This window comes from Tigriopus californicus, chromosome 12 (assembly GCF_007210705.1).
Source record: "Tigriopus californicus strain San Diego chromosome 12, Tcal_SD_v2.1, whole genome shotgun sequence".
Lineage (NCBI taxonomy): Eukaryota > Metazoa > Arthropoda > Copepoda > Harpacticoida > Harpacticidae > Tigriopus > Tigriopus californicus.
In genome coordinates, this window is record NC_081451.1 from 16079596 (window position 1) to 16093844 (window position 14249).

At 39.4% G+C, this 14249-nt stretch overlaps 1 protein-coding gene across 1 annotated transcript; it reads right to left on the reverse strand.

Moving 5' to 3' along the window:
* Positions 1-4753: 4753 nt before the first annotated feature.
* On the reverse strand, positions 4754-11377 carry LOC131891880 (serine dehydratase-like). Its single transcript, XM_059241559.1, has 5 exons — positions 11244-11377; positions 7260-7450; positions 5694-5937; positions 5285-5531; positions 4754-5215 (listed from the first exon to the last, which is right to left on the reverse strand). Exons 1-5 carry the CDS (start codon positions 11353-11355, stop codon positions 5014-5016), a joined length of 996 nt encoding a protein of 331 aa, XP_059097542.1. The 5' UTR covers positions 11356-11377; the 3' UTR covers positions 4754-5013.
* Between the last annotated feature and the right edge of the window lie 2872 nt (positions 11378-14249).

A 14249-nucleotide genomic window follows, 5' to 3' on the forward strand; every position in this document is an offset into this window, starting at 1 on the left:
TGTGCCTACATTAAAATTAGATTTTCGTTGATGTAAAGGCAAGATCATTTTTCTGAGCCCAAAGAGCAAGAACATTGTGAAAAACAATAATGAAGCCTTTTTGCGATAAAACACTATGAAACATGCATAACGTAACAAACACTTTTTTCTCCTTTTTATAATTTGTTATAACTTGTTGTGCTGCCTATTTTAGCAGATTTTCTTAACCTTACAAAACTGTTTTTAACCAAAATATTTTCTGCTCCTAGTTATCAGTTATCATTTTTTTGGCCAGAAGTCTCTGACTTAATTCGCAATTGCTGTTTTTGCTGATTTGACGTTTGCATCAAAAATCAATCTAACCACTTTATTACTTGATAGTGAGAAAACTATAGTAAAAAAAATAGTGAAGAATCAAATCTATCAGAAAAGGACGATGAAAGATTAGCTAATTTTTGTTTCCTTTCTTGGAAACGTATTTTACAATTTGTGGCTAATTTCTTTCCCCTAACACTACAAATGAAAATTGGAGCTCTCCTCCTTTCAAAGGATTCAAAATATGACTTTCAAAGTGACGAAAAAGTATCTTAAGCTAATTCATTGGTTGATCCAAAAGATAATTACCTAGCCCTTTTGTTAATCATTAATGAAATAGGAAATATTATTGTCAACCGATTAAACGCCCACCTTTGGACTCGAAGTTTAAAATATTGAAGACACCCAGATTGATCAAATTGCTTCATGCAAAGAGCCGTTACCATCAATAAACAGTATCGCGTTGCTTTATTAATCCGTGATTACACCGTTTCAATTTTTTTCATAGCAGAGCTCAATTTGAAGCATGTCCAATTCATTTTGAGCTCATTGGGTAAGGAGAAAAAACAGCAGTAGTGGAAGGAAGTCCGTCTCCTGAACTGCTTGAGTAAGTAAGGTAGGGGAAGAGCAACGACTACTGGTGTTGTTGCATTGTTGCATTGTTGCCTCCCTTTGCAAGTGGAGAGCCATTCAAGCATGGCCGTTTCAGGTATGATTTCCCCGTGAGGCTCTCGGCCAGTCGCTCTCTCAGGGAAACAAAGTGTGTATTTGCTCGCAATCGTGCAATGCCTCAAGAGCAAACAAAATGAATTCCAAAATGCTGGACATTGAGCAGGCTTTGGGCAATATTTCCAAGTTGACCACTGTCCCCCAATTCAAAGGTCAAAGTGATATCTTCTTGGACGAGGCCTCCGGAGACACTTGTTCGATCGCTCAACAAATTCGCCTGTGTGTCAATGGTGTACTTGATACACTCCTCATAACTTACCCCATGGGAAAAGAACCTTTACAAAAGTTTCTCGTTTCTAATTTGGGACCTTTAGTAACGAGTGAGACACTGGAGAACATATCGATCCCCGCCAATTGGTCTGAGTCATGTCGATCGGTGTCCATTACCATTGAAGGTATAGAAGCGCGTTTCAAGAACCCCGGAAACTTGGATATAGAAGTGCATCATGGATGTCAGAAGTCCCAAATCAGTTACCAAGGAGAGGGTCAAAGTGATCCTATTCATCTCTTTGTCAACAGAAAGTGTCAAGTCGTCAAGTTGCAGATCTACAAGAACGGCAAACATGGTCGTCGTCTAGTTGGAGAGGCTGGTTGGAATTGTGCTAGAGCAAAACGTAATGGATCTAGTCGTCTTCAGCTTTTTAACAATGAATCCAAGCTGAAGGGAGTCTTGATTTATCACGTGTTCAAAAATCCTGGAAAAGATTCCGTAAATGAGTGGGCAAAGCTCCTACTTTTTAAGGACGTTTGGAACAATTTGACGAGAATTATTGGAATGGAGAATTTGGAGTATGAACCGCCAGATCCGATTCAAGAGCCCAAGTTGTGCCTGGAGTTAAGGAGAGATTCATCCGAGATTGGGGACCCTTTAGAAATCCAGTTTGGTGGCCATACCCATCAGATTGCCACCAATGATTCTCGGGTTCAGATGAAATGCCAGAAACTCCCTTTCTCGAATGAGATCCAAATATCTTCTCCATCGTTTGACTCCCACATGGCCTGTATTGGATTGCTTTCGGCTTTGGAAATTGAGTTTTCTGTTCCATATCGGATCAGAATCTCGCGCAGCGAGTGGACCTTCCAATGGCGATCTGCCATTCTATCGCCACAAATCCGACCTCAGAATATTGCTGCTCTTTTGTACCACCGGGAAGTGTACGGCAAAACTTCGGAGGAATCTCAAAAATGGGATGGAAGGCTGTCGTCAAGCCTCGCAAAGGTCGAAAGCCTGTTCCAACTTTTTTGCGACTATGAGGAATGGTCCAAACAGAAAGCCTTGATCTTGATTCAACTCTACAAATTTTCTCCATTCAACCTGGAGGTTCTTTCAAATTCACTCAAAGTTCTCGACAATCTTAACATTGATTTTGAAAAAGAGGTGAAAGGTTTGGAATATTTGATGAAGTCCATTGCAATTAGTTTGGCCAAGGTTGATCCTGAAATTAATACTTTGGATGAACTTGATCAGATACCATCTCACATTGATTGCGTCAATATTGCCCTTCAAAAGATGCCCCGGCTTGAAATCCAATATAGAGACCAATTCAAACTGTCATTAAACTATCACATTTGTGCAAGATTGAAATTCAAGAATGAAAAGGCCCCCTGTATTTGCCTTGAACGTTTCATCAACAAATATGCAATTCCAGTGTTTCACCTTCTAGAATCCAAATCTGACCTTGGTCATGAATTATGGAAGGAACTTTTTAGTGGCTGCATCATCGAAGTTTTTTGTCCAATGCTGGAGGCCAAGGTCAAGAATAAGTCTGCCATTTCTCAAATGAACGGCGAAGTGACATTTAACTTGTTCAAACTTTTTCGCAAGTTTCAACCATACCATACGGATTTTCAGTCCCAATGTACCACCCTTTTCCAAGACTGCATGCATATTTGGCTGCAAATAGTCGAAATGAAGGCTTCCATTCAAACAATGAGAATCCTGGAATTGGAACGCAAACGACACGGCAAGTCTAATTGGTCAGAATGGTGTAAACGACAAGAAGATTGGTTTCAAGGACCTCAAGACCTCGTCGGGGTTCTCAACACATGCCGACTGACTTGGATTGAATTGGATTGGCCAGATCTCTTGGAGTATCTGAAATTTGGACGGGAACTTCTGCATCGTCTCCAAGTCAATATAGTCGACGTGTACGTGTCAAAATTCTACGGAATCATCTTTGCTGATAAGGAGTTTGACCGACATGAATTTGTTATTGTTTTGTTCACCGTCTCAAGTTGGGTTGAATTTCTGAATAGCATGTCTGAACACCTGAAGGAAGTCATGAGTAGAATGAACAACTCTAACATTGACGAAAGCCAATCTTTCTTGGACTTCTTCAGGAACCTCAACGAGGCCAAAGTGAAGGCGGTTCAAGATATTGAGAAGTTCATTGACAGTTTTCTTCAAGGGGAGCAAAAACGATTCCAAAAGTTTCTGACGCTCAACAACCTTTACAACCCGGAGGAGCCAGAAGATTGCCTTCTGGGTCATTTTGACACATCCTTGGGCTTTTTCCATCAGCATTTGAACTTCCATTCCTCTGAGATCAACCACATATGCTTGGACGCAATCACACTCAAATACTCACACTTGGTGCGAGAGAGCTTTCTCAAGACCTTCAAGAAAAAGATCCAACCCAAACTGACGCAAGAATCTCAAGATCACAACATTCAGCTCTTCTATGAGGGTTTGGAACAACTCCTGTTCGTCCCAGAAGTCTTAGAGTACGACAAAAATCACGATATGGTCTTGATGAATATGTTTGAAGAGGTGAAAGCCAATTTTGTGCCCACCAAAATTTTGGTGGAAGCCCATTTAACTGCCTTGAAGCAAAGGTTTTCCACCAATGACGAGGGAAAAGAATCCCGTGGGACCATAACCATAAGCTACGCCTTAGAGGTAGAGAGCAAATCTCCCGCACTTCAAATTGAGCTTGTTAATCTCCAAGACATTAAAAGACGCAAAGGCAAAGATGACGCCAATCCCAGGATCAAATTCACAATTGAACCATGTGCCAAACAAGATCTTGTCAACATCGACTCCCTAATCTTTACCAATACAACTCATGCCATTTTTGGCTTGAGTCATCCAGAGCAATCCTTCAGTGTTCCAATTGGAAGTTCCAATGGTCCCGTGAGACCTTTTCTTGTCATTGAGCTTTTTGACTACTCGAGAGCTAAAACTCACAAATTCTTTCGAGGCATGAATGTCCTTCAGATTCCGTCAGTTCCAGAAGGAACCAAAGACACTGTGACATTGGATCTTTTTCAAGTGCCGAAGGATGATGAAAGGTCAGTGGCTTTTGAAAAGCTTATGCAGCGAAGAACCTGGTTCTCTTGCGATTGGATGGCAAACCATCATGTCAAGAGACATCTCCATCGCCTTCAAGAGAACAATCTGATCCTGGAAGAATCCTTTAGGAATCGAAACTGGGACTCACCTTCAGGAGCTTCTTGAACAAATGCGAGTGTATTCTTTTCAGTACTGTTTGGAGAGCAAACAAAACTTGCCTGAAGATGGTGTTCCATGGATTGTGAGAGGAGAGCAAAATGAAATAATCAACAGTTCGTCTCTTTTCCCCATCTGACTTGTGCGTTTCGACGCTCATTGATTCTTCCATTGGTCAATTTATGGTTTTGAGCTGCATGCAGGTGCGTTTATGATAAATACTTTTTGACCGAATAAGCTATTGGTTGTTTCTGATGGGACCAAACAAGGCATTTCCTAATGTTTCGAATGTTTCAGCAGCTCTATTCATTTATTGGCCTCTTATTCCAAGGTATTTAAAACCCAACACTGTTCGTCTAAAGATTCCAGATTAATCTGACATTCACGGTCACATGGAAAAATTGGCAAAATCTGATACTAACGACAAACATGTTACCACCAATGCCATTGCATGACTTAAAGGGAATTTCATCTTCTTGCCCTAGAGTCATCCCAGAAGAAAAACGTTGGTCTTGAAGGAAGTGTGAGGGAATATGGCATGTTTACTTAAGTTCCATCCTTCTTTGATCCTTCCACATTTGAAAAAGATCCATTGACGCCATGTTTCCGCCACAAACAATCACCACAATAGGCGAAGCATCACCACCAATATCTGTCTCACAGTCGTTTAACTTATCAGAGTACAAGGCGGACAAAACTGCTCCGCAAGCTGGTTCCACCAACATCCGATGATCCTGTGCAAATCTGTTGACAGAGTTAGGTTAACTAAGTATCTTCCGTAAAAAAACTTGTTCTCAATTCAATCAAGCTTACTTGAAACAAGCGTCAAGAGCCTGAGCATCAGTGACTACTTTGGGTATCACAGGGTGAATCTTTGCAAGATCTAGAAGCTTAGAACATACAGCCAAAGCTCCAAGACTCTTGGCAATGGTCTCAATGGCGTCCAATTTGACTTGTCGTCCTTGTTTCACGGATTGGTAGAGACATTGAGAGCCGGTAGTTTCCATACACACCAAGGGTACCTTAGTCCAGCCGTGCTTTTGAAGACCAATGATCAAACCTAACGCGTTGAAATATAACATAAGTGAACCTGTTGATCCCCTGGTTTGAAGTGAACCTGTTGATCCCCTGGTTATGATTGAACCCGTTGACCCCCTGGTTAGAAGTGAACCTGTTGATCCCCTGGTTAAATGACAGAAAAGTAGCCCTGGGTTTTGAGTACCTGCCGCCAAACCACCGCCTCCAACACAGGTGATCAAGGATGCTGGAACTCGAAGATCCGAGTGTTCTTGTACCAGTTGTTCCTTGATCTCATCCACTAATGTAGCATGACCCTGCCAAGTGGTCTCTTGCTCAAATGGATGAACAAAAAAAGCTTCGGGGTCTTGTTCCAAAAGAGTCATGGCTTCTTGATTGGCTGCATCCCAATTGGTTCCAGCAATGCGCACCTCGGCACCAGGATAATCCTGAAATCAGAGTGAATCACACACTCTGATACAGCAATGAGTTAACCATTGCAATTTCCCCGCTGACTACTAGCTAGATTACACTTTAGAAAAATCCAATTCGAACACTTTACATGACCAAATGTCTTGGAAACTTCGACATCTCAAGACTTACATCATATGCGTTAAGAGCCTGAGAATCAACTAAGATAGAAATTATAAAATTTGAGCACTTTTTAAACCAGAGTACTAAAATAGAAGCATTGGTAGCAAGATATGTTGAATGATTGAGGAAGAATTGAAGTTTAAAGTCACCGCTAAGGGACCCACGTTGAAAAGTTTAAAAAAAAACACTTTTATCTAGCATTAGAAGATCTGTTTTTGACTTAAGCACAAATCTTTATCGGCAAAACATTTCCTCGTTTTTGTTTCCAAATGTCAAAAATGTCTTCGATTTCGGTTTTTGACCGAAGTTCTTTATCAACCCTACATTCAAGGGCTAGCCAGATCTGCCAACTCTAAATCGTTGAAAGGTCAGTTGTCATTTTAACTGAAAACTAAATAAAATAAGATTTGTAAATCTTTCATCTTGAACAACGTGGGATTCCATTCCCAGTTGCGGTAAGGAAGCCCGTAAAAAACACCAATTTGAATAATTGAACCCCTTCCTAAAACACTTTTCCATGAGCTACATTTTGAATTGATCAAATTACTTCAGAAACGACACGCTTCATCGCTTTCACGATGTTGTAAAATAAAAAAAACATCGACAACAACTTACGGATATCGAATTGATTAAAAACACGAGACCGTAAGATTGATGATTACCAGTTTTGGAGAGGATAGGGCCATGCTTCAGATTTGCATCTATCAGAACAAAGAAAAACGATGATCCCATCAACTACGAGGTTAGTCAAAACAGAAAGAATAAAAAGGAAAGCTCTCTTCTTTAAACAAAAAAAAGGTCCTTCCAAATCAACTACATCTTAAATTTCTATTGAAATACCTATCTTTCTATCAATTGATCCATAATCTATTTCTATGCTCATAGTTTTGTCAATCTATAATATGTTCCTTATAGCTATATTCTATCTATCAATAATGTATTTTCCCCACATCTATATTTCTATCTATCCATAATCTCTTCCTAATAGCTTTTTTCTATCATACATAATCTATTCCTTAGCTCTACTATATTTCTATCCATCTATTCTTATTGCGATGTTTTTATGTGATCCTGTAAATCTACCAATAGTCCAATGACAATCTGTCGCAATAAAGAATCAGAATAATCATTAATACAAGTCAAACAATGAAAATAGACTTGATATGTTAGGGCGAACCTTCAGTCTCTCTAATATGATTGGGGGAGTGCTAGTAGGAATGAAAAGGACCAAGGGAACGCCCAATTCCTCAGCGGCGTAAGCCATGGCCACGCCTGCATTTCCGCCTGAACTGCCTACCAATCGTTTAGCCCCATTTATTAACACAGCTTCTTGGCAAGTCCGCCCAATGCCCCGAATCTTGAATGATCCTGGAATAAAAAAAAATCAATTAGTCAGAGCGTGGAAGAACAAATAGCCTAAGGGGGTCCAGGGGTTTTTTTCATTTACATGCAGAATGCACTTTGTCTTGTTACGATTGCTTTTTCTTGAAACAATAAAAAGATTTTCTGCCAATTCAGGGAATGGAATCCCCGGTAAAAATTTAAAAGTGGGATAGTGGGCAAGGTCAAGCACGGTAAAATATCTGATCCTACAACGAATTAGAAATGACGGATCGAGATAGGCCTTGTACATAGGGCTGGTCTGGAGCTTTGTTTAAGAACCTATCTAAGAATGCTTTAAAAGATGGCATTGGATCATCTAATAGGTAGAGTTGTCTAAGGCTGGTGGGTAAAAGATTATATACGTATGCTAGGAGCTCTATATAATAAACAAGGACTTCACGGTTTTGACAAGTCTAGTATCATTATGACTAGACTGTACTCTCACCTCACACGTTATACCCCTACAGTCATTCTCGTTAAAATTTATTCCCGGATTTCGGGCATCGTCTGTGAATTCATTTAAAAACATACAAAATAAGATGTCTTTCATATCGTTGAGTACCATACAGCCCCAGGTGTTTTAGCCTTTCCCAATAGGCGAGGTTACGCATGTCGTATATACTTTGTGAAAAACTTCGTTGGACCTTTTCTTTTCTTTGAAGTCCTGGAGAGCTCATTGGTGCCCAAATAGGGGATCAATTCTCCAGGTGGGGTTGGACAAGAGATTTGAATCAAGTCAGGAAGTCGTTGAATCACGGGATTTAAATGTTCGGTGTATCCATCCGCATGTCTAAAAGGCTTTAGCCACCTTGACTTCAAAGTGCTTATCGAATTTACCGGTATCCTGAATATTCACCCCCAGATCTTGAACTGACCCAATTTGCGGAATGGGATTTCCACCGCTGCCTAAGTATTTTGAACCTGTGGGAATATTACCGAGTGTAATACGACTAAATTCATTACCATTAAAAGCCATGTGATTTGCCGATACTCATCTGTAAATATTTTTCAAATCGTCTTTCAACCTCAAAGCACAACCATCCGTACATGCTGTAGTGGCGATATAAATATAATAAGAAAAAGTATAGGAGCAAGGATTCTGTCTCTTGTGGTACAACAGACAGTACACAAGTTACTTAGCGTATCATCCAATCTAATATGTTGTTTACGTTCTTTTAAAGACCCTTCTATTCAAGAACATGTTAAGAAGGCAGCAGATACGAACCCAAATGACAGTAAAGGGGCATAAAATGTCCGAATATTTGAAAACTGAAGAAAAAAGGTCAAAAACATCGAGAAAATGGAAAAATAGCTTTTAAAAAAGTTTAGAAAAGGCTTGAAAAAAAGGCCACAAAGGTTAAAAAAATGAAAAAATGTAATTTCAGGTTTTAAATTTTTTGGTCGAGGTCTACTGATGAACGTTGGTCAAACTGATATCCCCGCAGAATTGAAAAGTTGGTGAAAGGTTTTATGAAATCTAATAGACCCATTAATTTAGTATAGTCCTGAATTACTGGATGCATCGTTTTGACAGATCTCCGGGCCCATAGAGCAAGAACACTCTAGACGTGTATTCATGTAGTGTAGATTGAACAATTCATCAACCTTTTCAATTTGTCTTCATCATGGCGTATTTTTCATGTTGGTCTTATACCTTACTTCCTAAATTTCATTTCTTCATATTTTTCTTGTTTTTTGAGGTGCTAGAGGCGGGGGGATGAACCTCCCCCGGCCAGCGGAGCTAGCCATCACATCTTCCAATTTATTTCCGATAGGCAGTGCCATAAATCATATCAGATTGGTTCTCCGTCTGTGGGCGTGGTTAGCGTCTAAAAGTTTCACTGAGAATTGGTGCCGGATAGGAAAATCGAACCGGGACCTCTCTCATGCTAGGAAACTGCTCTTTCCACTCTACCACGTCTCCTCCCGGAGAAATCGCCAAGTTATCTCTAGATGGACCTTAAAACGCAACCAACGTCATAAACCTTCAATAAGCAAATTTGAAAAAAAAAAATCACAAATGGATACTTCATGTGGTTTTCATGCATCAATAAAAAAATGAGGAATACGTAATTGATTTGCATATGACAACGTGTTTGAAACCTCAAACAAAAACTGAAAAGAATGTTAATCTCACATCGAGGATGGGCAAGATTGGGCAATCATAGCTACATGCTTCCTCTCCAACCTCTTGCTTGTGCCTATATGCAATGGCCTTTGAACCTGGGGTAGTCAATTATTTCCAAAGTTATATCCAGATTAAGCAATGCTGTTAGTTGTTAAAGCCCAGTATTGGCTAAATCTAAGATGAGAAAGCCACAAGTTAGCTCGAGAAGCAATTTGTAATGACCTCATTTGGACAATAAGCACTTTCATTCACTACCCGTTCATCCCAACAATCCACATTGAAGTTAATAATATGAATATTATCAAACTACAATGCTTGATGCGTCTCTTAGTTCTTCTTTGAACCCTGATAAGGAGCAGCTGACCAAAAAGTTTCAGAAGATGGCCACCAAAGGCGCCTGAATCAGAAGGCATTGGTTGAAATCCCAGTAGGACCAGAGCGTTCGCTCGGAAGGTTGCTAACTCTTAAATAGATCAAAGGTGGCTTTAAACCTATTTTCAGCTTCTTTTGACCCCATAGCACAAGATCATGCGTAATGTGGCCTAAACAAGCAATAAAAGCCTAAAAAGTCTCATTGTACCAGAGCCTTCATCCATGCCTTTTTGTACATTTATATTTAATGGGTGCTGATGCATGACCATTTTTGAGGCTTTTGAAATTTTACCCTCTTGCAAAAGCAGGGATTAAATTGAAATTTTTCGATAAATGAGGGCATATTGTTTATTCAAAATTGACGGAAAAGTGACTTTTTTTGATAATTCAAAGTGGATTTTTTCTACTATACTCACTTTCAAAAGAAAATTCCCAAAATATATTTTGAATTCCAAATCATTCACTAAGTTGCCCATTCAACTAAAATTCATGCAAAATCTGTTCATTGATATTTTCACGCATTTTGGATTGGTCGAAGGATCTCCCTCAAACTAGACCAAAACCGAGAATTTTAACCTGGATGAGAGTAAGAAATTTTGACTGCATAGACAGAGAGAGCTGTGTTATCATTTAAAAACAAAACATATTTTCAAATACTTGGATTTTAAACTGTTTTTGGTGACTGTAGTTTTGAGAACTAATTATTACGGTATTTGATTAACTACTAAAGATATTGTTGTGATAATTTAGTAATGAACTTTTTCTTCAAAGTCTTGCAAATTGCGGCAAGGCACATTTTGCATAAAGTGCACTGAAAAATGAGCCATTTAAAGCCAAATCATTCAGCTGCTGGTCAATAGATTTTTACAAAATTTCGAGTGAAAGGCCACCCTAGTCTGCTTCTTAAAACCTTTTACTTATCTTTTTTATTTAGTCTTTCACATCACTTTTATAGTGCCTTACATAGGTTTTTTTGTCTCTAATTAACTTAAATATGATGATGAGTGTTGTAAAATACCAACCCGATGCCAGAATTGGCTTCAAAATTCTCTGAATATCAAAATCATCTGCATTCGCCCCAAATCCTACCGTGATCTCCATTGGACATGAGAAAATAAGTGATGTGGAAATTATCCTTACATTTATATAGGCATAAAACCGTTGCTGATGTTTTTCAAGCTTTCCAGCTTTTACACGAAACAGGTACAACCACATTATCATGTGCTTAGAGTTAAGCGTAGAGTGAGGAAAGTTTTCATTAATGAGGCAAACACTTGCCTGGAAGTTGCAAGTTGTCTAACTTCAGGTAGACATCCTTCCCTGCTTTTTTGGAGAGAGGTTTGCTCTTGATCAATGGGGACCGAATGTGAAACACTTTTGTTTGTGGCATTCTTCTCACGGCCAAAATCAACTCACTGATAGCTTTAAAGTTGTCCCCATCAAGTTCAGACTTCTTTCAAAAACTCGTTTCTCGTTATGCGGTTATTGATAGTTTCAAGCGGAGCAGCTTCTGTTTATTCTCCAAAGATTCAATCCATGTTCTTCGTTCTTCTGACCCGAGGATTTTGAGTTGATCGATAACTTTTCTGAAGGGCAATGAAAGGAGTTCAGTACTTGAGAAAAAACGCCAACATTCTTTTGTCCTTGGCTCCTCTATGGAGGTCTCAATTTAACTGGAGGTCTTTCCAATTGTGGTTGGATACCTCGGTAGGCTTTGACCTTATTCAGATATCGGACTAAAACGGTGATTTAGGCATTACCTTGGATCGGTTTTCACCCTCCATCCTTTCAACGAGGCTACTGCTGATCATTTCCAGCCATTACGCTCCAGTTTTCGTTTATTGAACTGTTCATAATTCAAGATCATTCACATTAGAATTCAAGCATCGTGCAATGGTTGGCTCTTTTTTTCTCACTAGTGGTTAAAACACCTTTCCTTCACTGCCAAGGAGTGCTTGGATGTTTGTGGCAACCACTGACATCAAATGTAGTTTGGAAGTTAGCACGAATTCCTCTCACTCTTGATTTTTATTCACGCAAGTCAAATTTCTTTGTTCGTCCATATTGTATCACCAGTTTAGCTTAACCTCAACTTGGTAAATCACCATTAAACACGACTCATCTGCTCTAAAGCATCTTCCCGCAATCCATTATGTTCTATTTTTTGCTACGTATTTTTGTAGCAAGCAGTTCAAAAAGATCCCCTTTAACATACGTATCCATAGTACAGTCAGGCCTGACTTTGTTGAATGCTTAACTTGCTGCCAGTGTAAAATGTTTTTGACTTGTTTTACTTTTACGTGGAATGCGATTTCATAACATTTTGGGAGCTCTAGAATGAAAAGCCCCGAAGAAAACTATTCATAAGTCAATGAAATATGTGCAAAGGCCAGTTTCAAAAGCTTTTTTCTCGAAAGATAACTCTTAACCTTTTCGTGCCTACTGTCGGGAAGCAGGTTGCGTGACTCCCAGTCTTGAAGTTCCGTAGATTAAAGAATTCAGATTGCGAAACATTAATAGCTTACACCAAGACGAGCTACATGAATATCGGTTGGGAACTAGTTGTAGATATGGGGACTCTCGTGAATTGTTGGGTGTTTGGAATTGTGAAACCACTGTCTTTGGTGGATTTAGCCAAGTCGTTTCCAATATCATTGGTATGATTAGCATCATGGTCGTATTGTAATTTCGACCTTCCTGTTCCGTGTTTTCCTTCAAGGGCGTCGTGAATCTCTTCTTTTGAATCTTTTTTGAGAGATGAATGTTTCATCATTCCAAGGGGTGAAAGTAAAATAAAATAATAACACAGCCAAAACATATGCACTTGGCTTGACAGCATGGGCTTTTGGGGAGTTTTGACTTGGTCTTGCCTTTTTCCTTTGTGGTTTTGAGCACAACAAAATGTCATCTTTTATTTCTTTTGGCTTGGGCAAATACAAAAGTATCAGTCAAATTCTTCCAGGCCTCTTCCATTGAAGAAAACTCTTTTTCCAATTGGTTCATGATCAGAGGCTTGAAGTGAAAATAAAGAAATAAGAAACGTATTTGCTTTGAACAATACTTGCCCGCTAAGTTCAAAATAAAGTTCAGCAACCTAAATTATACATCTGCGGAACTTCAAGATTTGGAGTCACGCAACCTGGTTCCCGACTGTAGGTACGAAAAGGTTAAGAAAAGATAACCTATGGACATTGATCAATATGAAAATTGTTTCACCATTTAAAAGAGCGGATTTTCCTATGCTCAGTAAATTCTAAGTAAGAACTTTGAGTAATAGACTTTATTTGGCTTCCTCTGGTAAATGGACGGTCAAAGATCGGACACAAATTTGCCCATCTGACGTGATTCTGGGGTAGTTGTCCTCACTGAAAGAATTAACGTAAGCACTTTCTAACCATCCTTGAGGACTATTATCAATCAACTCCCAACGAGAAAACGAGAAAAACTCTTTCTTTAAACAAATCGCCATGGGGCTTAATACATTCAGTGCTCGTAATACATTCGGTTGACGTCATCAAAAAAGGCCTGGTTGTTGTGTTTTGTGGCGTGACGATTGAAATTCTTGGCGAGTCTAATAAAGGTGGTTAGAGAAACAATGATCCCGATACCAATTCTTTTCGGACTCTAAAGTGTAAAGGTTTTTGGTAACTTAGTTCACTTATTTGTGTTGGTCTCTGTGGTGCATTTAATTGAGAAGTATGACCTAACAAGAACATTTTGTAAAACAGTTTCGTCAACTAGGGTTGCTTTTCCTCAGACTTAACAATTTACGTGGCGATGTAATCTGTCGGTGCTTCACTTTAACATGTGTTTCGGCAACCTTGATTTTGAAAATTTAGCTGATCCATCACTAGACCATAATTAGACAAGTGCAACGGACTTTTTGGGCTATTATGGCTTGTTTAGGCAACACTCGCGAACCAAACGAAAAAGAAACTTGAAGAATGGGTAATCATGGACTTTAGGGGACCTGAAAAGTGAGAACGCTCGCCTCTAACACCATATAGCAGGAGGAGTGCGGTAGGTTGCGGAATATAGCGCATACTAGCATCAGTAGCTATGTTAGTAGAGGCTGAGTGCCATGAGTCGTAATAGCGTTGTAAGAGTACCGTCCCCGCATAGAGCTTGATTGCGACTCACCAGAACTTTAACATGCGCTAGAGATGACCAAGTTGGAGACAAACCCACCAAGCAAATTTAGATCGTACGAGAACAAAAAACGCTTCAGTAAGAGATGAACGTGATGGTTTAGTGCAAGTTTTCAGAGAAATTGGAACTAAAAGA